This window comes from Triturus cristatus, chromosome 1_2 (assembly GCF_964204655.1).
Source record: "Triturus cristatus chromosome 1_2, aTriCri1.1, whole genome shotgun sequence".
Classification (NCBI taxonomy): Eukaryota; Metazoa; Chordata; class Amphibia; order Caudata; family Salamandridae; genus Triturus; species Triturus cristatus.
In genome coordinates, this window is record NC_140580.1 from 632,860,137 (window position 1) to 632,884,359 (window position 24,223).

The following is a 24,223-nucleotide window of genomic DNA, read 5'->3' on the forward strand; positions in this document are numbered from 1 at the left end:
TTAGGGAAATTTAAAGACCACAATGGATTTATTCCCCAAAAATTAGCTACAAACAGTACAAAATCCATAGGTCTAAAACATGAATTGGAAACAAATGTGCTAGAGAAGCTACAATCAAATGGTTAACAGATATTCAGAAAGTCACGAAGAACACACGCCACAAGGCATTTCCCTTATTAGGACCAAATCCCTCACTCACCACGAAGGTGACATGCTTCATCATGGGGATTCTCCTCTCCAAGGAAAACCTAGTTCCTTGGAGGGCTACAACTCTCAACTAGAGAGAGGAGCGCAGGGATGTTTTAAATATCTAATAGGATATCCTAAATCCACATGTGAAGAAAAAAGGTGTGAGTGAAGGCGCAGCGCAAATGATATGCAAGTGTTACAGTGTGAATTAAAACTGAATAAGGGTTGTACAATCAGACATTTATTCGTATACACCCTTTGTCAGGATTAAGAACAGAGCACCAGCGGTATGGATTTAAAACCGCTCTATTGACAGTGAGAAGAAAAGTGGTCGACATGTTTCAGCCATAATACCTAGAACTTAGGTCAGGCTTTCTTCAGGACCTCAAAACAGGTGCTACTGTGATCAATGTGAAAACCAGTGCAACATAAAAGGATACCGGATACAAGTTGGACTGTGTATCCAATCACTCTTCAGTCTGTCTTATGAAAGGAAGAGTAAAATACCTATAATACAGAAACAACTCATTAGTAAAGAAAACATTATCAGTCAAGGGATGTATCACGTGACTCACTGAATTGGAATCATTTAAATTTCTTACCCGCACATGCTGGGTATTCAATCCCACCTCTGCCTGGCAGCCGCTCAGGAAGGGGGCACCGCTCTGGAAAAAACGGTGTACTTTGTGATTCACAAACCTGTCCTACACCTATCTATGGGTGGAAAATGTACTCCTATAGAGATGTGTGCAGGCAGAAAATATCTGACTAAAAACCTGGAAAGCTAAAAGGGAACTCCAAAGTAAGCATATATTAAATGAAGACACAAGAGTGAGCAAACATGGTCAGAAATGACACCAAATGGCCAACAGGAATAAAAGGCCGTAAGTTTGACACTGAAAAAGAACACAGGAGTGTCCTAGACAGAGAACAAGTCTCACCACATTCAAAATGCAGGAAATTATCCAAATAATTAAGTAATTAAGTAAATGGTAGGAAGGATAAGGAGACATTTTGCTCTGGAGGGGAGGGGGGGGGGGGGGACAGGGGGGCGGGGGGTTCAACAGCAATGGTTTCAACGACTGATTGCATGGATAGTGGCGTCGACGGCTTCATTAACTATTTAGTGGAAGACGCCGGCTAAGTCAACGATGGGGCCGCAGAGATAATAGATGGTGATGTTAGTGTTGGCGGCAGGATTGTCGATAGTGGTGGTCAACTTTGTAATCAGTCTGGGAGAGATTAGTCGACGGAATGGGTGCATTAATGGCTGAAGTGAACTTTGTCAGCGACATTGATGGTGTACAGGAGGAAACAATGGTGATCGGCAATGTAGCGCTCTGAGACAAGCAAGTATCTGTGCACAGTTCCTTCTTAGGTCTCATCATTGACGCTTCTGAAAAGGTATGCTGGAGCTTTGAAAACTTGGGGGCATGAGTGGTAGGCTCTGAGGAAGAACGTGAAGGAGAATATTTTTGTTTTTTCTGCATGATTTTAAAAGACCCATGATGGGAAGTCTTCTGAGCTTTTCCGTTGTCTTCAAAGGCTCCCTGGTCCTGGGACCCATCCCTTTTATGTGGCTTTGTAGAAGGGTCACTCTTCGTCTAAAGAGCAAATTTTTGACATCTGGAGCCATAAAAAAAAGCCTGGGTTCTCTGTCTCGCAGTGATTTTGATAAAAAAGTGCAAAATACTTTGCAATCCTTCACTAAATGTTGTGAATGAAGGCACTAAAGGCATTCTTTATGTGGGTCGGCCACATATAATCTCTTCTTTCCACAAGATCTGCAGGATCTGAAGAGTCCTTTATTTTGAAGAATTAGACAGCGAGATTTTCCAAACAGCTGAAGAAAACTGAGCAGAGCTCAGGGAGACTCCCTTCTACGACATGCAGTAGAAAATCTGAGGAACTGAGCCTCTGTTGGGAAAGGTGCTGTTGTCTGATTGGTCATAGTTCAAGTTTGGCTCTTTTTAAAAAGGACATGGATAGTCTATTAAACTAATCTATTGCGATTATAGCCTATGATACTAGTACATACTGCTTTGCTATGGTACTGTCGGACTTCCACTTCGTTGGGGAATGATTCAAGCATGTGAATCCATGGAAGATCCAATACTGGATAACAGCAAAGATTTGGATGTGATGGGCTCTGTGACTACCTTCTCAAATATCACGGAAAAGGGGATGATATTGTATAATCTCCAAAAATTTCAGTTTCAACTGCATCCATGGAAACAGCTGCCCTCCAAGGGACTAAAGTGTTGTAAATTGTGCTATGGCAAGGAACCACTCTTGCTCCGGTTAGTTTTATAGAGTGAAAACAGAGCAATATGGTATTGACTAAATTAATGCCTGAATGGAAGTTTTAGTCAATAAAATGTTGTAACACTAACTTAAGATTGCCCACCGGGGTGGATATGCCCATGGAATCTGTTGAGATGCGAAGTGCAATAGCTAAGGGTTCCAAGGCAATCATAAAGCTTCGGAATGAAAGGGAATTGCCCTGATAAGTGAATCATTTTTGTCAGACAAAAAGTAATTGCAAGTCACCACAGCATTAGATGAATGATAGAGCCGTTTTGTTCTATCAATAAGATATCACCCTATTCCCATTCTAGCCATAGTACAAAAACAAACTAACGTTATCAAAAGCCTTCTCTGCATTTAGGGAGAAGGTTGCCTTTTCATCTTCGTTGTGTCTACTGCACCACAATAGCTTTAGGAATGTGTGCATAAGATTGTGTGACTAACGACCTGGTACAAAGCCCACTTGAATTTATGTATCAAAATAGGTATAACTTTTTTCAGCATATTAGCGAAGACCTTAGCAAAGATCTTCGTGCCGCTGCTGCCAACAGTTACTGAATAGTGGGTCTCTAACCCAACTTGGGGATCTAGGGGGTAAGTGTCCTTTACAACCACAGTGCAGCCTACTCTTGTACACTACAGAAGGTCCAATAGTAATTGTATACCATTTCAGTACTGCATTAAGTGCACAAATTAACAGTTACAATTTTTTGGGGGGTCTTGACTTATCCCTACTGCTCAAGGAGGGTTGACTGTCCGTCTCGGGCAGTGTGTCTTGGTTTGGGCATGCAGGGGTTCCTCCATCTGCAGCAGATGTAGCAGGGAGTATGAGAGGCGGTGACAGGCAGCACAAGATAAGTCTACAGTTCCAGATTTTTAGGAAAGCTTTCAAGCTCCTCTGAGTCAAAGAACTATCTTGGCCTTCTGTTTATCATCACCAACTTCACCGCAGGGTCTAATAAGTTGTATCAGAGGGTTTTAGGACTAGAAACCTTTTCTTGATTAGACTTGTTTCATAGGAGAAATCTGCAGCCAGAGAGAATTTAAGGTCTTTGTAAGAGAATGAGTCCTGTCTTTTGGTTGTTTGCACGAATAGACATGCTTGCTTATGATGGAGACCCATTATAATGGTCTGGGAGAGTCCCGTTTGTCATTTCGGTAGGGATGGAGCCTACGTGCCCTTTAAAATGCGAGCAGGAGTCGAAAATCCATGTTAATAAGTTTAGGTAGAAAAGTGGATAAGAGTCAGAGTTCATTATCACGTTCTTCATATTCAGGAACACCACATAACCAAAGACTGTCGATGTATATTCCAGGTCTGTGACGACCTTTTGTAAATTCCACAAATTCTGCCTACAGTAACTACTTTCCAATACTTTTGTTCAAGGGTCACAAGACATTTCTGAGAGCTGTCAATTTGGGCTCTGAATGTAAACATTTTAGCATGTACGGCTTTCCATTCTTTCGACATTTCCAGTGTCAAGTGTTCTACTGGGTTGATGGAGGATTCTATGTCCTGTAGTTCCTTCATGAGTTTATCTAATGTAATACCTAAGATGCTACGATCTGAAGCATCGCATGAAGTGGTTTTCCTGTCCACTCTTAATTGTATCTGAAAATAAGACTTGTTTAGAGGCCTAGCACACGAACATCCACTTTGCTTCCTATATCAAAAAGGTGTAGTGTTTCTCCATCACTTCCTCTCAAAAAGCAAAGACAACAAGAATGAGTACTGATTAAACAGTACAGAATGAACTGGATTGGAGCTGGTCAATTGTTCAATCCTGCTACATTTGTTTTGGTACATGCTTATGTTAATACGGCTCCCCCCCCCCCCCCCCGGGTACGAGAAGGGACAGTCCACTTAAGCCACCAGTAGATGCCAGCGAAATTCTGCTGATGGTGTTCAAGCTTCTTATAGATTTCCACCATCAATGGCTGCCCCAGAACAATCGATTAAGTCATCAGGTTCTGCACTTCCCCCAACCGTGATAACCGCCTCCGGTAGGCCTTGTCATGAGCCCCTGTATCGGTGAGGCAAGTGGTGTTTCCAAGAGTTCTGCATTTCCACCTTCGTCATCGGTATTCTTGCAGAAATCCTAGTCAGGGTGGGCAGTTCTGGTGTTTGCCAGAAATTGGGATGTAGAGTGTGTCAGCTTCCTGTATCGAGCAGCAGCACTAGCACCTCAGGGCCATTGATCAACCCCTGCCACTGCCCATAGTAGGTGTAAGATGTAGGTCCTTGCAAAGCTTACTTATCTGAGCAACGTTCGGCCTGCAGGCATCATTCCGGTGTCTGAAAAGTCTAATAAAAGCCAAACTGGGCCTGGACTCCGAAGAAATGTCACTGATAAATTCCAAAATCAGTCCAAAGGGAAGAAAGATCAGCGCAACAGGTCCGATTGCTTATTGAGCACTATAAAAGCTGTATATAACGTGTTTGTGGGAAGGCATGGATTGAGTGATTTAGAAGATGGCCATCTTCCATACAGCTAAGTTCCAACCCCAAGACTGTTTAATCAATGCTTTCTTCTTCATACCCAAAGAACAATAACAAAAAAACGTTTAGCGCTACTTTGTTACATATATCTAAATAGATCAGCATTCTCGAACTCTCAAATTCAACAAATGTTAATCATTTGTGGATCAATACTTGCAATTTTCATAGGAGTGAAACCAAATTAACAAACAGAGGTCTCCCAAAATAGAGAAATCTAGCCACTCCTTATCTATCATCACCTATACTGCAAAGTAACAAAGGAACAGAAAGATGAAATCTAAAGAAAGCTCTCAAATAGACATTTCAAATAGACATCATACAGTTACTCGCAATTACTCTACACTTCTAATACATGTTTAGTTAGTTCCCCCCCTACAGAATCAACATTCTTCATTGGGTGCTCCAAAAATGTAAAGCCCTCACTCTAGAATCTACTTGCACATCAAAATCATGGACTCCAACCGTGAACTCACCCCATCACACATTTTTCTCTCCACCTTTTCCCCTTATGACTGCTGACAATCCTTGTCTTCACAGAGTGCTAGAAAATCTGCTACAAAATAGGAGAAGGAAGGACAGAGTCTGACCAGAATGCTACTTCCTAGTTACCCCCAGGTATCAAAAGATATTGAAATAGACGCCTGACTCACTTTATCGTGCCATCATTGGTGTCTATCCACACACTGGTAGGGTAGAACCACCAGTGTGGACTCAACCAAAAGGATGGGAGTTCCTAGATAAAATCTTGATGGATAAGCAGGGATCCAGGTAGAGAATTTAAAGATAACTCAAGGTATACCCAAATACCTCCTTTATTTATAGGGTATCTGGGGTATAGGTTAAAAATTTGCTAAGGGTTCCTACTGAATCCAATTGTTCAATGAACCCTAATACGAAAAAGCCAACATGTTTTGTCTCACACTATGAGCACTGTGCGAGTCTGGTTCTTTCATCAGGGCCATATACTGTGTATCCCTGTCTTATTACGCATGCATACCATGCACATACGTGAGGCCTAAGGCTATCTCCTGACTTGGTCTTCCATCACTGAAGGATACCTACAAAATAAAAAGGCCTGTCAATGAGTAAGGAGTCTGATCTAAGAGTACAATGGATCATTTATGACTGTCCCCTTTTCCCACAGAGGGGGGCATGTAGTTATTCCCTTAACTGTATCAGGGGTGGGGTAGGACCGTTCCTGATTGTGGGCACCTTCCCTAAAAGATGAAAAATGATCATAAAGTGTTAAATGATGGTGTTGTCCCATTTTAAAACCTCTAATTTTAACTTTGCCTTCTGTCTGTAGGTGGTAAGCAAGACTATTTACAAAATGGTTAAAACAGATCAATTATTGATACTAGTTCAATTAAAATGCTAGCTACAGGCTTAGTGATTGCCTTCACTGTCATATGCTTTAAATGTAAAACAAATTCAATAAAAAGTGATCAAAACTTAAAAAAAGATTTTAAAAAATAGATATTCCTAATGTACAGCCCAGCAGCCTGCAGCCTGGCCTAAATAATGTTATTGTATCATTTTTAAATCAGTACAGGATTTTGCTAGATGGTGCTAGTCAAATGCATGTTAGGCATATCCCTTGCTGAAGAATATCCAAATTAGCAGCCTATGACACCACTTTCACCTGGGTAGGTGCTCTAATTTAAGAGCAAATTTTCATTAGGAGGATTTTAAATGTCACATTAGATTAATTTAATCTAATCTTAAAATATGACCATAAGGATGTTAAAAATAGAACAAATACAACTCAAAAAACCCCAAAAAACTTTACACCCATTATCTTTCTGGAGACTCTAAACTCACCGTAATATTTTCTAGATCAAGATGTTTGTTATGGACAGTTTCACACAGCTTTCTGATTTTTTCTTTAATTTTGTTCATGTCTTTTTCATTTAACTGCATTGCATCTGGATCAATGTCCATCTCCAAAAGCTTGATCATTAAATCAAGGCTAGCTCTGTCTAGATCCATGTTCAAGCGATCTCTGCTCAAGATATACATTAGCGATGCTGTGCAAAGAGCAAGATTCTAGAAAAGAAAAGAAAGGGCACATGATTTTCAGCTCAGAAACTATATGAACTTTGCTTCAAACAAAAATCTTACACATTTAGATAATCTGTCTCAAGTGGGAGAGGACATATTTAAAGAGCATGGTCGCATGCATGGAAAAGAATCACTGATTTTTATAAAGACTCCTGGCCCAGATTTAACAACATCAAAAAAACTCTTCTAAAAAACTAATGTTACTTGTCCTCCCCCCCCCCCCCCCCCCCCCGCCCCCGGTAACAGAGTACACTGGACATAAGCTTGAGGTATATAGAAACAGTGCTTTTCTTTCTAAAATGCGGGTGCTAGGTACATGATTCAAATGATTCAGGTCCTTTGGGTGCTGGGTTTATAAAGGAGAGTACAAACTGCTCATTTAAGCCCATTAACACTGAAAGTAAATGAAGGTCCTCTTTCACTAGTCTACAATTCATTTTTTAGGGAGCAGTGTAGTGATCAAAAGACATTTATGATGACTGACCTGACAGAGTGAAGCCTCAAAATACCGCTTCTGGGTCAAAGACATTACCTTTGACAGACTGACATTACAGAAAAATAGCTCAAAATGATTAGGATTTGGAGCTCCTAAATCTGCCATGGCTTATAATTAAAAACCTTCACCATTTGAAGATAAACTCAATGCAAAAGCATAGCAGTCTTGCCTGTCAAGGGCAGCAATGGAATTCAGCATTGTTCTAGCAATAAAAGAATCAAATTTTAATTTACCAACACCATTCTGGGTCTCAAGTCCTAGCAAACATGTCTCAAATATATGGCAGGATTTCCACACCGCAGACTTTGTAATTCACTCAACTTATTCACTTAGTAACTGCACCTGGTAGAGACTATCTAGCCGCAGATTACATACCTTAGAATTATCCCCAAGCAGAATGGATCCGCAACTTTTTCATACGCAGTAGCCTTGCACACCAGTAGGTGGCATCAATTGGCTAAGTGAGGCAGCAGCCGCGCTAGAAGTGAGGTGTGCGGTGCCTATAGAGGCACCACCTAAATGCACAACCAGTTACTTTTTTGCGAAACACCACATCAGGAGCACGGAGCCGCTCATGGACGACTGGTGTGGAAAACTAGGGCCCTGGAAGGGGAAAGCCCTCTCAATAGAAATCCGTTTGCAGAGCAGAAAGGATGGGTGGGTCAGTAAGGAATCTGCAGCTAGAGATAAACGCTAAGGGGAGAAAAGTTCTGACAGACAATATCCTGGGAGGGCTTTTGTATAACATCCCAGTGGTCGATGGAGTCATAGTTGCCAGGGACCTAAACACTCCCTTTTTGAACCGCTCGACGGTGAGGATAGCGAGTTAGCGAGGGAGGAGGACGAACAATGGGGTGTCCCACTCTTGGAATTACAATCAATCTAACGGTGGACTGAGGCAGCTATTCAGCTAAAAGCATTTACCCTGGAGCATGGCCTTAGAGCTAAAAATTGGCGTACTCATTCGGACAGACTAGGCTCAAATACGTTTAACAATTGTTACCACGCTAGTCGCATTGACTATCTGCTAGTCAGTCTAAACCTATGGTACACCCTTGAGGATGTGTCTATTCAGGTGCACCTAGAGAGCGACCATGATCCCCTCTGCTCTCAGTTTACATTTAAGAACCTAAATGAACAAGTCCAACCAGCCAGCCTACACAACACTAGCGACCTTGTAGTTTCAAACGATACGCGGCGAGTTAAGAGATCCAGGATAATAGCCTGCCCATAAATATTAACTAACATAAGTAGTGAGCTCGAGTGCACAGTAAGACTGATGGAGATAAGCTCCACCTCCGCTCAAACTGTAAATGATCTTACAATGTTGCACAAAACACTTCTAAAAAAAATTCAAGAATACTTTCTGAAACAGAGTAGGCCCAGGGCGAAGGCTCCCACGCTCAACCAACATCATTGGTACAACCATGAATGCAGGCACGCTCTTAAGGCGCTAGGAGAAGCAATAAAAACCGGAGCTGTGGAGAGTACGGTCCGCAGATTATTTATAAGGCCACTGTTCATAGGGCTAAAAAATACTGGGATGAGAGTAGGTGGCAGGAATTAAAATGTGCCAGTGACAGTAACAACCCTAAATGGTTCTGGAATGTGGTAAAATGGAGTAGGGGTGGGATGGCACACACACTGGAAAATCACGTTGAACCCGATGAATGGGTTAGTCATTTCTCCACTCAATATGCTGATGACGAGGCTGATAATTTACCTTTTTCAATCCTTTCCTTCCAGGTTGGTGGGGTATTCAATGAGACAGATGTTAGTGGTGCACTCACTGCCGTAACAGAGGGAAGGGCACACAGGCTAGATTGCATCCCCGCTGATGTTTTCCTTTATGACAGACAATGATGGACCAATTATATACTACTACTAGCCAATGCTATAGCCCAAGGTGCACCACTAACGGATGTATGACGTTACAACGCATGCTTTTACACCGCATGCCGTTACAACGCATTTTTTACACCGCAAGATCTGTTACAACTCAAGCCTTTACAACGCATGCTTTTACAACGATGTACACTAGATGGAGTGCTGACATTAGAAATGTATAATTTACTATTCTAACTCCAGTCCACCTTGCAGTAGGGAAGGTGTTTGGATAGTAAAACTACACTATTTCTAATGTTAGCACGCCATCTAGTGCATTTCGTTGTAATGGCATGCGTTGTAATGGCATGCGTTGTAACAGATTTCGCGTTGTTACAGTTTCGTTGTAATGGTAGTGCGGTGTAAAAGTTGCGTTGTAAACGTTGTATACCACCACTAACGGCTACCTGGCGGGGGGCGGAGATAATCCCCATATATAAAAAAGGTGACAAATCTATACCAGATAACTATAGACCAATAAGCCTCAGATTCTATACAGAAGGTGATCGCTAGGCTTGTTTTGGCAAAGGTCCAGACATGGATTGAGGCAAAATACCTTTAATCCATTCCAGGCAGGTTTTAGAGCCCATATCAGTACTATTGACCAGGTCTTCCACTTTGTTTTTATATATTGGCGAACCATTGTTCTCGGCAAAGGCAGCATGTATGCTGCCTTTGTCGACCTTAAATCCGCCTTTGACCTGGTCTCAAGAAATAAGTTGTGGGAGGTCCTGAAGGAGCTGGGGATGCCACTGAATGTACTTTTCCTAATTGTCCGTCTTCACAAAGATAATTTTGCGCAGATACGCTGGGGGATGGCGGGTACCAAGACCGATCCTTTTCCTGTACGAAAGGGTGTCCGCCAAGGGTGTGTGATGGCTCTCACATTGTTCTCCTTTTTATAAATGGAGTTGCAAACTTTCTTGATGCTATTAACACTGATGCTGCGGTCTTAGCTGGTAGAAAAAATCCCAATTTTAATGTTCGTGGACGACACGCTGATGATCTTGAAAACACCAGGAGGATTGCAGCGTGCCCTCCAGCGTTTTGAAGAGTTTTGTCTTCTGAGGGGTCTTATAATCAATTCCGCTAAGACCAAGTTTATGGCATTTAATCAGCATAGATCATTTAAAGGGAGATTGATGACGGGTGGGCTATCCCTGGAGCAGGTTGATGCTTTTTCTTTTGTGTGACATTTTTTATTGTTATGTGCATCAAATACAGCTGGTCACAATCACTTACAGTTACTCGTTTACATAATATACAAAGTAATACCACAGTGTGAAAGAAGTATAAATACTGTCGCTCCGACCTCACTGTCGTAAGAGCCTCCAATGCAATACATGAAAGACTTCCCATGTAGAGCAGTCTCTCAGTCACTCAGATCTGTATCAGAGTCTTCGGGTGGACGGGCGCATATGTTCCCACGAAATGTGTTCCACTTCGCTGATACTCGCATCCATTTACGAGGGCATCCTCTATTAATAAATACTGCCTTTTCCGCAACCATGGCATTGTCTAGGTCACAACACCACTGCTGGTGAGAGGGGACCGCTTGTCCTCCCCAGTGTTGTGCAATATTACTTTTGGCCAGTGTGATACCTAGGGTTGCCCAATCCTACTCTGCATGGTTGAGATCTGTTGGCTCCGACACATTAAGTAGGCATCTTCATGGTACCGGGGGGGGGGCACACACACTAATGCCTCACACGCGAGTGACCGTGGCCATAACTGCCCTCCAATATTGTGTGATATGGGGCAGTCCCATATAATGTGGTAGAAAGTGCCCGTGAGCCGACAACCCCTAAGGGATAGTTGTCTATCAGCCCTCCCCATTTTGTGGAGTGTGGTTCGAGTGTAGTATGTTTTGTGCAGTATTTTAAGTTGCACCAGTTTTAATCTGGAGGGAATCGCCACCTCCCGCGGGGACGCCAGCGCCTCCTGCCAGTCCTGTTTGTCCATCTCTCCCACCTCTACCTGCCATTTCTCTTTAAGGTTGTGTGTGGGATCCTTCTGATTGTTGACCAACTTACGGTATGTTAATGAAATTCCTCAAGCGGTGAGGACTCCGGTAGATGAGTTCCCGGAGGTATGGCCTTCGTCAATGCGTGCTTTATTTGCATGTATCTGTATTGTCCTGTCCCTGCCATCTGATACGTTGCCTGCAGTTGAGCGAAAGTGACCACCCCACCCTTTTTACACAGGTCCCCGACCCTGGAGATGCCTACGAGATCCCAGCAGGTAAAACCCTTACTCGTGCGCAGCTTGCCAAACCTGGGGGAGTCCCAAAGTGGCATGTGTTGAGTTATCACCCCTTCCCAGCCTAACGTGCACTGTGCTGCGAACCATACATGCACGGTGTGCACCGTGGGGCCAATCAGTGAGTGTTTCCAAGATTTGTCATACAATGCGCCCAGGATTCCATCCGTACCTAGAGCGTGTCTGTCCATACATAGAGCTGGTTCGTCCTGAGGGGCGTGAAGCCATTGATTGACCACTATGAGCTGGGAGGCCCAGTAGTATAATTGAACGTTTGGAAGGGCAATTCCGCCATCATACAAGCCCCGTATTAGCTTGCACATTGCTATACGGGGAGGCTTTCCTTCCCACAGGAGGTAGCCCACCTCCGCCTCAATGGACTTGAAGTAGGAGTGAGGGACTGGCATATGTGTGTTTTGCAGTGCGTACAAAAACCTAGGGAGAGCCATCATTTTAAACAACGCTGCCCTCCCCAGCAGTGTCAATGGCAAGGAGTGCCAGCATTTCATTTCACTCCGGAGCCTCTTCAAGGGTGGGAGTAAATTATGTTCAATGAATTGCACAAGGTGAGACGTGATGTGTATGCCGAGATATTTAAAACAGTCTTCTGCGATCTGTATCGCAACTTCCCGGGGCAGGCGTGGAGGAGGGCCCTTAAGTGTGTATATATAGAGCACCGACTGTGCCCAGTTGATGGAGTAGCCGGAGACTCTACCATAGCATTCACAAATATAGAGCAGGCAATTGAGGGACCGTCCAGGGTTTGTCATGTACAGTAAGATGTCGTCTACATAAAGAGATGCGGTCCTCCCATCCCTTCGCCAACTTCATTCCACGTATCACTGGGTCTCTCCCTATCCACGCCGCTAATGGCTCTAGCACCAAAGCAAACAGTAGGGGGGAATGGGGGCAACCCGGTCTCGTCCCACATCCTAGAGGAGAGTCCTCAGACAGTCGCCCATTGAACACCACCTGTGCCAGCGGCTGTGCGTATAGCAGCTGTATCCTGGCACAGAATTTGAGTCCGAAACCAAAGTGTCGCAACACCGCAAAAAGAAATGGCCATTCCACTTGGTCGAAGGCCATACTGGCATCCAGCGAGAGAATGACCGCCTCCTCCTGGACATAGGGCGCCCGAGCCAGTACACCATGTAGTCTTAGAAGGTTCATCGTCGTGTTCCTGCCCGGCATAAAACCAGATTGATCGGGGTGTACGAGGGTCATGAGATGGGGCTGAAGCCTGGCCGCCAACGCTTTCGCAAGTATTTTCGCTTCTGCGTTGAGGAGCGAGATCGGTCAGTAGGAGGTGCACTCCTGTGGGGGTTTACCGTGTTTGAGTAGCGCTATAAGTGTAGCCACCCTCTGGTCCCAAGGGAGTGTTCCCACCTCCAGGCTGGCCTGGTACATTCTCAGCAGGTGTGGCACAAGCGTGTCCGCCTCTTTTTTGTAAAGTTCCACTAGGACACCATTTGGGCCAAATGCCTTCCCTGGCTGGAGTCTTTTAATGGCTGCAGTGATTTCCTCTATCGTGAGGTCTGCCTCCAGTATTTGTACGTCCTGTGGTGTCAGTCTTGGGAGACGTATGTCTCCTAGGAATGCCAAGTTCTCCTCAACAGTTGTCATCACGACAGAGTGTACACATTTTCGTAGTGGTGTGCGAATGCCGTGACTATGTCATTTGGGTCCGTTGCGGTCTCCCCATTAGGCAATCCAAGTTGTGCTACCCAGCGACTGGCCCGTTCCTTTTTATCTAACCAGGCCAGTAGTTTGCCAGCCTCGTCCCCCACTTCATAAATCGTGTGCTGTGCTTTCGCGATTCGTGCCTTGGCCGCCTCCCATGTGTGGTCCCTGTATGCTTGTTTGGCAAGGTTAAGTGCGTGGGTTGTTATATCGTTGGGATCTGTTGTGTACTCACTGTCTGCCTGGCCAACTGCCTGTACACTGAAACTAAGTTATATACGCACCCCTCCCATTGACAGGAAGTTGCTGCTCGTGTGTCCATGTCCCGGTCACCACCAGAGGGCAGCTCTTTCGGATCAAGATCCCGACCCCCCTAGATCCAGATGTAAATTCAGAGTGCGTTACCATTTTAAAACCCCATCTGTCCAGTGCTTTAACGGCGTACCAACCAGGTTTGTTTCTTGTATGAGGGTGACTGATGGGGCATGTCTCCTGAGATGCTGCAGCACTAGACCCCTCTTTATTTTGTTACCTAGGCCATTCACATTCCTGGATAGCACAGTCAAAGGAGAGCCCAGTGCGTGTGTTATCTAGTTGCGAGTGCGGAGTGTCAGATGCCATGACCCTTGGAGTATGCGAGTGATTATTCAACATTGGTTCCTATCCAGTGGTGTACCAACTCTGTCGAGAAACGTTCGTGTGGCTAAATGCATCAGCTGTAAATGAGCTTGTATGCGTAACATGAAATAAACAAACAAGAAACAATCCCCTCCCTCCTCCCCTGCCAGCCTGCCAGACGGATTCCCAACTACTCGCCACCCCAACAGTGCAAAGAGCTTCAATCCCATTAAACAGTACTTGCGTGCGGGGGGAGGAAGTCCGAGAGGCGCCTTGGTCATCCCCCTGCCCAAATACATTGTCAGCTTTGGATCGTAACATTACTTGTATCATCGGATTTCCATTGTAATGTCCCAGTCCGCTACCTAGACTGGGCAGTCCAGCCCCGCTACCTGATGTCGTTTAAGTATTGCAGTAATTTCTCGCTGTTGGCTTCGGGCGGGTCTCTGATGTGGTGGGACCCCCCAGCTGAATGCTACCTGTCTTCACACCCTGGCCTCCGTCAGGGAAGAGTCCTCCTCACCGTCCTCGTTTCTGCGATCTCGGGAGTCGTCCCGCTCCCGGTGTCGTCGTTGGTGTCTTCCTGCCCATCGGGGTCCCCCAAGCCGCGGCCTCCTTGGGTGTATCGAAAAAACACATTTTCCCATCTGCCACTACCCAAAGTTTGGCTGGGAACAGCATTAAGTAGGCAAGTTCTCTACTTCTAAGTTCCCTTTTAACTTCGAGGAAGCTCCTTCTCCTCTTGGTGACTGCCGCAGTGTAATCCGGAAAGAACGAGACCACGGAGTTCTCTATACGCAGTGGAGGAGCCACCCGTGCTGTCTGCAATATGGCGTCTCGGTCCCGGAAATTAAAGATACAGGCCCCCGGCTTGGACCTACCCCCCGGTACTCTGTGTGCCCTTTCCACTGAGAAAACACTGGAGAGCCCCCTGGGCTGGAGCCGTGTCTTGATGAGGTCTTCTACATAGGGATCCATTGCTGGGCCTGCTTCGCTCTCCGGGACGCCCGTAATTCTGACATTATTGCACCGAGAGCGGCCTTCCTGATCATCAAGCTTGGCCATCATAAGCCTGTTTTCGGCTTCCAACTGACTGACCTTTCGTTGCAGGGCGGTGGTGTCTTTAGTGAGGGTCGTCGTCACCTTTTCAACCTCTGTGACTCTAGTGGCCATCTTCTGGAAATCGGCCCGCAGAAAGGAGACGTCCGACGAGATAGATCCCACCGTCATCTGTACGTTGTTGAGGGCGGACATGATCTCCCCAAGCGTGACATTGGATGGACCCTCCGGTGTTGGGGCCGATTCAGTCGGGGCATTCCGTGCGAGCAAGGCTGAAAAGTCTTTAAAGTATGCGTATTTGTCCACCTTAAGCTGCTGGGCCGTGCGTTGGCCCCTGCCCCCCATCTGCGTCTGGCTGTCGGGGCGGCCTGCCGGTTTTTCCGCCTTTGCGATAAATTTAATGTTGGTGGGGTAAGGTTATGATTCTGTCCGGGCCCCTCTGAGTGTCGCACCTGGAGGAGGGCAGCGTCTTATTCAATCGGGCCTGGTGCGGGATTTGACTAGGGATGCTGATGGTCGCACCTGTCACCGGGGCTGCTGTCCAGCTCCTGAGGCCAGTGCCTGTGAGTCTCTGTGCCTTCTCGCTACTTAGCGTACGACAGGGTGCTCCCTCTGTGCAAGAGATTGCGGAGCTGGTGATCAGGCCCTCTGGGCAGGGGTGTCACCTCCCTCTCATGCCCTTGGTGTCTCTGGATTGATGGATAATGGGCAGCAGTCCTGTGGGCCCGCCGGCCTGTTGTGCCACTCGTGCCGAGTGTTCTGACACCCGTGACCCACGCCGAGGCCTCACACCTTCTTTCCTTCTCTGACGGCATGGCTGTCCTGCCGGGACAGTCGCCGTTCCACTGTGGAGTGATCGTAGCACTCGCCCTCGTTGACGCGGTCATGCTGATCTGAGTGCGCTCCAGCCGGACCTCTGCGTTAATCGAGGCCCTGGCTTCAGTCACGCAAGCAGGTCGCTACTGGAACTTCGGCCTTGGTTCCGTCTGGAGTGCAGTTTTCAACCGTAAGTGGGGTCGGAAGGTGCCTCGTATGTTCCGATGCCTGTGTGTGTCTTTAAGGCAAAATTTGGTAGCAGATTATGTGGCGGATTATTGGGGGATACCGCAGCGGTCCTGGAGCTCCTCTAGGCTGCGGCCATCACGCTCGGCTGCAAGCCACGCCCCAACCCAGGTTGATGCTTTTATTTATCTTGGCATCAAACTGCAAAAGGATATGAGGTGGAAGCCACACATTGAAGCCATGACACTAAAGCATAGGCAGCTAGCTGGAATCCTTAGGAAAGAATTTAAAACTTTTTACAAAACTCCTATGTCCGGTGCTCCAAATTTACAACACCAAAGTGGTGAGTTCAGTTCTCAGGTGCTGAGCTGTGGGGTTTTGGAAACCTGGCCCAGCTTACAATAGCAGAGAAAGCGTTTCTCCGCACAATTACTAGCATGCCACAAAGTACACCCATGCTCCCTCTAAGGAACGATTTAGGAACGATTTAGGAAGAAGAGCCCTGAAGGACCTGGCCAGACTACGCCCAATACTATTCTGGCGTAGAGTCTGTTGCACAAAGGAATTGGCCGTGTTCACACAGGGGCTAAGGGATATCGTAAACACGGACCGTTTCCATAAAATTTGTTGGCTGCGCAAACTGAAATGTTTGCTAAATAAAATGGGACTGCAACACCGGTGGGATTCACCCTCCACCAAAATGTTCCCAACAAAAATAAGTTTATTGGGAAATGGTGCCGCATGATGAGTTTAGGCGCCATGATACGACTTCTGTTTCAGGGCTTTTTCTTCAGTCTAAGCAATGGGTACTCTCAAACTTTCTCTCGGGGGCCAAATTTACAGTGTGGTTTGTGGCCAAGGGCAGCACCGGTGGGGGCGGGGTCAGAGGGGGAGGGGCGGGGCTAAAGCAAAAAAAATTGTGACCATAAGGTTGAACACAGGTCCCTGCAGCAGACGCCTTCGTCCACTGAGCCACCAGACCCAGCATACACACATCTTTCCCTCTCCCTCCCCCCCCCATCCCTTCCCCCATCCCTCCCCCTCATCCCTCCCCTTCCCATCCCTCCTCCCCCCATCCCTCCCCTTCCTCCTCCCTCCCCCTCCCTCCCTCCCCCTCCCCCTCCTTCCTCCCTCTCCCCCTCCGTCCCCTCGGAGTCCGGGCTGCTGCACCCGGCAGTGTTTGCCAACACTATTTAATTTTTTTTTAAACACAGGTAGAATATCTGCAAGGTCCGTGGGCCGCCAAGGAAGGCTTGCCGGGCCGCTGGCGGCCCGCAGGCCGTACTATGAGTAACCGTGGTCTAAGCTATGTCCTGGCCTTGAGCCGTATTGGGATATTATCGAGAAGCCTCTGGATCGCAAACTTTATTTTCAGTTGAGATCTGGATCTCTCCCATTGAAGTGTTTTACATCTAAATGGTCCGTTATTAGGGATAACAGATGTCACTTATGCACTACACAGGTAGAATCATTTGCACTTTTTTTGTTTGCCCTGCGTACGTTAGGCCACAGAGGATTTGGTTGGTTCAGCTATGTAAGAACCTGGGCACAACATCACATGTTGTAGCCTTGCGTATCCTTTGACCAGATCCATCTCGGGTATGCAATTCCGATAGCAAGATTTTTTAGGTGGATGTGGATTATAGGTCCTAAATAAGTCAACGAAGGATAAAGCGCAGGACGACATGTCCCATTAGTGTGCAAGATTGAGTTCACAAGTCTATGCGGGCTCTTCTACCCCTGCCGATGGGCTGATTGTTTTATGTGTCTTATTTTAACAATGTGTCCGTTTTTAATCTTGATTTTATTATCTTATGTGTAATATAATGGTGGTCCCGATTGCTTATTTGCACAATTGTTTAATTCAGATCTTACATTTTTGTAATTATTGTTCTATTTTTATTGATTGCAATGCTTGTATGACTTGCATAGTTGAATAAAGCTTTGACTTGATAAACGATAAGGCATTACAGAAGGTAAGTTTCTTACTTTCTGAGAGGGACTTCAAGCCGCAAGATTTCTTACCTTGTACTAGATACCCAAGCAATACCGCTCAGGTGGTGGGTCTACAGAACAATTTAAAACCAAAAAGTCCTGCAGCACGGAACGAGTAAAGTGCCCGTCCCCACAGAGCTCACTTTTCAGGCAGTAGTGTTTTGTGAAAATGCGTAGAAAAGCCCATGATGCTGCCTGGCAGATGTCCAGGAAGGGGACTCCATGTCCTAACGCAGTGGTTGCAGCATTGGCCCAGGTGGAATGACCACTCAAACTCTCATGGGGTTGCTTCTTGGCCAATGCAAAGCAGATTTTAACGCAGAGCACGATCCAACTGGAGAGGACCCTCTTCTGCAGGACTTATTCACCCCAACATACCCCACAAAGAGTTGCTCATCCATCTGGAAATCTTGTGTGGTAAAGGTGGGACGACGAAGGAGGAAACTTATGTTGCAAATCGTTCAAGAACCTATGTACAATAGCGAAAAGGAAATGTTGGGCAACCATAGACAAGCTGATATAGCAGAAAGGTAGCCCTTAACAGGGTCCAGAGCAGAGCCCTGCTATGCAAGGGTAAGAACAAACAGAAGAACCTGAGAGAGGACAGTAGAAAGAGGGTCAACCTGTTTTTCTGCACACAATGCCAGATACCTGCCCAAAAGGCAGGTGTACACTGTTTAGGTGGAGGGAAACCCGGCTGCCAGATTAACATGGCAGACTTCGGGTGGGAGGTCGAAAGCGGTCAACTGTCACCACTCAACCTCCACGCAAAAATGCAGATCGTTGACCGGTTTGGGTGGAGAACCCCTCCCCTGCCGCTTTTACAGAAGATCCTCCAAAATGGGCAGCCTGATTGGAGGATCGATGGCCATGCTCAACAGCTTGGTCTACAAAACTACCAGAGCCCAGTCCAAAGCCACACTAGTGACTTGGCCCAGTTGTTCCTGATCCTCTTGAGAACTCTGGGCCGGAGTGATATAGGCAGAGAGGTGCACAGGAAGCCTGAACTCCACTCGATACGAAAAGTGTCTCCAAGCAACAGCCACCTTCGACAGTCCAGCACACAAAACTACTGGAATTGCATGTTCTCTGCAGTGCCGAAAAGATCTACCCAAGGCTCTCTTCACTGCTGAAAGAGAACTTGCATAATCTCCAAATAGAGATGCCACTCGTGATACGCATCAGCTGAGTTAATCTGCCCTGGCGTTCAGAGTGTCTGCCAGGTACGGAGCCACCTAGAAAATGCCCCGATGTTCCAGCCATGTCCATAGATGCAGGGCCTCTTGACAAAGGGTCCACGACCACACCCTGCCCTTTGTTGCTGTCCATGAACACCTGAACTAGCCTTCCCTTGATGGAGGGTATAAAAGCTTTCAATGTTAGTCGATCGCATGGAACTCCAGCATGTCGATGTGGAGTCCGGATTCTGCCGGAGACTAGAGGCCTCTGATCTCCACCTTTCCTAGGTGGCAGCCCCTTCCCAGGAGCAACGCAGAAGTACTGGGAGATATGGTTGGGGAAGGGAGAGGGGTCTGCCTCTGACCCAATCGCGGTTCGCTAGCCACCACTGCAGGTCCGTTGCAGTTCCCTCTGAGATCGTGACCATGCCACTGAGAGTCCCCTGATGCTGCGCCCACTGGAACTTCAGATCCTACTGCGGAGCCAGGATATGCCATCTGGCATGTGTCACCAGCAGGTGGCCATGAGCCCAGCAGCCTCAATCGGTCTCAACCAAACCCAGGATAGTAGTTGAAACATCTATCATAGCCTGAATACTCTGGACTCGCCACTTGGGATGATAAGCTCGAAACTGCACTGTGTCCAGAACAGCTCAAATGGAACTGAGCATCTGAGAGAGAGTCAGGTGTGACTCTGGCATGTTGATAGGGAATCCCAGCAAATGCAAGAGGTTTGCATAGTCTGGAGACGACGGCCTTGGGCGAGTACACCTACAGCAGCCAGTCATTGAGATGGGGGAAGAATGGCACACCCTGACCTGCGCATACGAGCTGTGACCACGGACCTTCACCGTGCTAAACACCTGAGGTGCGCTGGTATACCAAAAAGGAGCTCGGTTAATGGAAAATGCTTGCGGCCTAGCGCACTTCAGCACTAATGGGCACGCAGTACGGGGATGTGAAAATAGGAGTCCTGCAAGTCCAATGCTACAATCCAGTCTCCTGGGTTCAGAGCAGATGAGACCTGAGCCAATGTGAGCATCTTGAACTTCTCTGTTTTTGAGGAAGCAGTTGAGGGCTATTGGATATAGGATAGGTAGTCTACCCATGTCCTTTTTAGGAAACAGAAAGTAGCAGAAATAGCAACCACAGCCTACTTCTAGCACCAGAACACTCCTATGGCAAAGAGAGCCATGACATCCTCCAAAAGCAAGGAAAGGTGATTCTCCGTCAGCTGGTAGTAAGATGGTGTCGTGGAGCGAGGGTTAGTATCGAAGGGGAGGGAGTAGCCCCTTTGGACGATTTACAAAACCTTCCTGTCTGATGTTAGGGACTGACAGTGGTGGAAGTGTTGGCGGATCCCGCAGTAATCTGAAAGTGGGCAAGATTAAGAAGGTTTGGAGGCTGCAGCTGCCGGGGGTGGACGTTGGACCAGACAGCTGGCTATCCGACCCACAAGGCCAGTAGGAACCACACCCTTGTTCACACAGACTGGGAAGCATGCACGGCTCAGTGGCTGGAATAGGGTTGGCACAGTTTAAAGCCCCTTCTGTGGCCACAAAAGAAGCAAAAGGCAGCCTAGGGATGATGTGGGGCAGCCAAGAGGCACAAGGACTTGACCATAGCCTGCGAGTCAATAAAGCATTCCTGCGCAGTCTGCTGTGTCTCCAAAGAGATGGGTGCCACAGCAGGGCATGTCAATGAAAGAATCCTGGATATCCCCCAGAAAAGCCCGACATTGAGCCAGGAGTGGTGTCTGAGGGCCACCGTTGAGGAAATCTCTCTGCCCAGCGAGTTGCTCGTCTCCAATCCACAGAGTATAAGTAACCTGCGCTGCACTTGTCCCGTCTGACTCCTGGGGAGAGAATGGCCTGGGCCACCTCCGGGTCCGGTGGCAGCACTTGCGCAACAGCTTCCTGAAGTGTGTGTGAGTAACAGCTAAATAAGCATGCATTGTTCACTTACTGCAATGCAAGGCTGGCGGAAGAAAATGTTTTCTTCCCCAAGCTGTACAGCCTCTTGGAATTCCTGCCCGGGGGAGCGGCAGGGACTGCACCATGGTAAGTGGAAGCTTGGACCACCAACCTCTCCGGGGTTGGGTGAGGAAATTTGGATCCCCTGGAGTGGGGCGGTGGGCAATCGTCCTATTCACAGGAGCCCCTGTGCTGGGTTTGGACCAGGTCCACAGAAGGATGTCTGTGAGGGCTTTGTTGAACAGGACCTCTGCTGCCCTCCACACCACCATTGCATATACATCTCCCTCCTCCGTAGCCACGGTAGGGGGGGGAAAGCATCTGGAGACGTTTCCAGTCCACTGACATTCTGTTCCTCACTCCAGTCCATATCCTGATCATAAAGGTGGTACTTCTATAGGGTCCATGGACCCCTCCCATTCCTCCCGGAGGCCTAGCCCTTGGGAAAAGAGCTCAGGCTTTGACCTAGGACATGTGGGACCTGTCTGCACTGGAAGCTGCGTTGGTCGACGCGACTGCGTGCCGTTGTAAACATCGGTATCAGGCAAGGGAAAGTCGGAGCGGCACGACCGACGTCGGTCCGGATCCGTGACAGAAAACACTGCAGAATTATATATGTCAATCCTGTACATCAGTGGTTCCCAAACTTGGGTCCGTGACACATTCCCAGGGGGTCCCCGACACATTCCCAGGGGGTCCGCAGGCAGCAGTTTTCAAAGCGCTGCAAAGTTCCTTGTATAATCAGCAGTTTTCAAAGCAACAATAAAAGTGTTAAGATAACTCCGGTGATTTATGTACCTGCTGGAGAGAGATGGGAGTTTTGTCTAGTGGCAGCTTTGACTCCTCTAAGGAAGCGCCGATGTTTAATATGCCTGCTGCAAAGAACGTGTACCATGCATTAAAAAAATATTTTATGTGCATGGCTCAATGGGTTACTGCTTTTGTCACAGAGCTTCGGTTACTGTGCAGTTCATAAGTTACAATCTTAAACTAGCACCGTGGGCTATGAATGGCCATCAAAGAGCTGCATTCAAACTGCATGATACAAGTTAGTATGTTATGTTTTCTCTCAGTCTTTCATTATCCTGATGCTGCTAATAAAGGCTTATTTGGGTAGAAATAAATTCTTATTATTAACATCAATGCCAACCACTGTGTTATGTTCTGAATCCTGAGTTTGTGCTTCTTCAGACCAAGTAATCTTAAAAAATGCCTACCAGTATAGAGGACATGTGAATCTTACACCTTGAAGTCCCCTTTGCCATATGTAAAATTTTCTATACACCGATTTACACATGTATGATTCATTGTCTCTGCCCTACACTGGTATGAGAGATGCTATAAAACAAATGCAATACGTGTGACAGAGGGGCTATGGAGAGATCAGAGGCACTGTTGGAGGGTGATAGTGAGGTAATCATTGAAGAACCCCCAACAAAGATAATCGTATCCTGGTACACAGTAAGGTCATCATTAATTATGCTTTAAAAGATAATACAATTCAATATGTAATGACAAACGTATGTGGAACGCACCATACAGGGACTGGTCTGACATTTGTCAGGGCTGCTTTGGGTTTCCAGTACGGCCCTAGCAGGAGCCTCGTACCGAGAAATAAAAGCAAAAACATTGGAAAGTTAGTCGCCGAGGTGCATCACTAACCTTCCCATTAAAATCTTTAGATTTCTGCAAATTTGTTCAATATAAAATAATAAAATATTTTGCTATTAGAGTAATTGTTTAGTGTTCACTTGTTTGTGTATTTTTCACGAATTACTGTGTTAATGTTTGAAATTTAAATAGTACAAATGCTTGGGGGGTCCCCGGCTTCCAGTAGTGACCTACTGGGGGTCCTCAGGAGTCAAAAGTTTGGGAAATACTGTGTGACCTAATAGTCCACAACCCATACTTCAAATGAAGAATGGGGCTAATTACCATATGGTCATACAGCAAAAATTGGTGTACCATTTGTTTTTCAGGCGACCAAGCATTTTCAAAAGTTTTCTCCTGTTCCTCTTTTCCCTCTGGCCGACTGGTAGGCACTAACCTGGTGGCGATATGGTAATTATCCTCAATCTTTACCTGAACTATGGGTTGTGGGCAATTATGAACAGGATTGACTCATGTCTGCTGTGTTTATACCTCTTAATACACAAGTCTGGTGCACATATGGGTGAAACATGGTTTTCATGCCCTGATGAAATTGTAAGTAAAGGGTGGTAATGAAACATGTTGGCCGCTCTTCTTAAAATGGTCTAAACATGACATTGTTTTTAATCACGAGTGTGGGTAAAAGAAGTTAAAGACTGTTGCTACGTGTCACACAACTAATTTTTAATATTTTTTCTTGTATGAATTTTCTCCTTATATGAGGGCCCAGAGAGGTTTTTTGAGATGTGTGCCATACGCAGTAGGGTTACAAAGATAACATACACACAACATTCTTCTGATCTTGTTTGGGTGTTGGTTCCTCCATGCATATAGAGGAATAGTAGCCGATGGTGACAAAGTGAGCAAATTGGTGAGACCCTGACAATTAGTTTCAGGGTTGCAGCTGACATGAGGCAATTCCTTTAGAAAAAAATATCTTTATATTATCTTTATTCAAATATCTTTATGGTTTATCACTAGGGACAGGACCAGTCTTAAAATGTAGCGCGCACACACACTGGGGGTGCTCCTAGAATAGATACTAGTACCATTCTTTTCCTAAATGAAAAATAGGGGTATCCCATTCATTAAGAAGTGTGTCATACATGCCAAGGGCTATTGTTATAATTGATTGGGCAGGTTCCGAGGAACCAAGCCTCGAAAGCAGAGTTGTTCCTTCAACACGACAGCTGATGGACACGGAGAAGTCAACACGCGTGCAGACATCAATGCCCCGATGATTGAGAGGGCTTCTGGAATGACCCAGAGACCTTCTTCCCTAACTAAATTCCTGCGAGTCGCATGCCGGGCTGCTGGCGGCTTCAGGGAACGCTCCCTCAAAGCATTCGGCACCGTGGTCCAGCAATCAGAG

General features: G+C 46.4%; 1 protein-coding gene across 4 annotated transcripts in view; it reads right to left on the reverse strand.

The window, feature by feature from the left end:
- WAPL (WAPL cohesin release factor) overlaps positions 1-24,223 on the reverse strand; it is a 1,161,107-nt gene that overhangs the window by 615,463 nt on the left and 521,421 nt on the right. For all 4 annotated transcript variants that reach the window (XM_085607305.1, XM_085607324.1, XM_085607315.1 and 1 more), the window contains one exon: positions 6,818-7,042. In XM_085607305.1, coding sequence (XP_085463431.1) covers positions 6,818-7,042 — 225 coding nt within the window. The remainder of the gene's footprint in view (positions 1-6,817; positions 7,043-24,223) is intronic.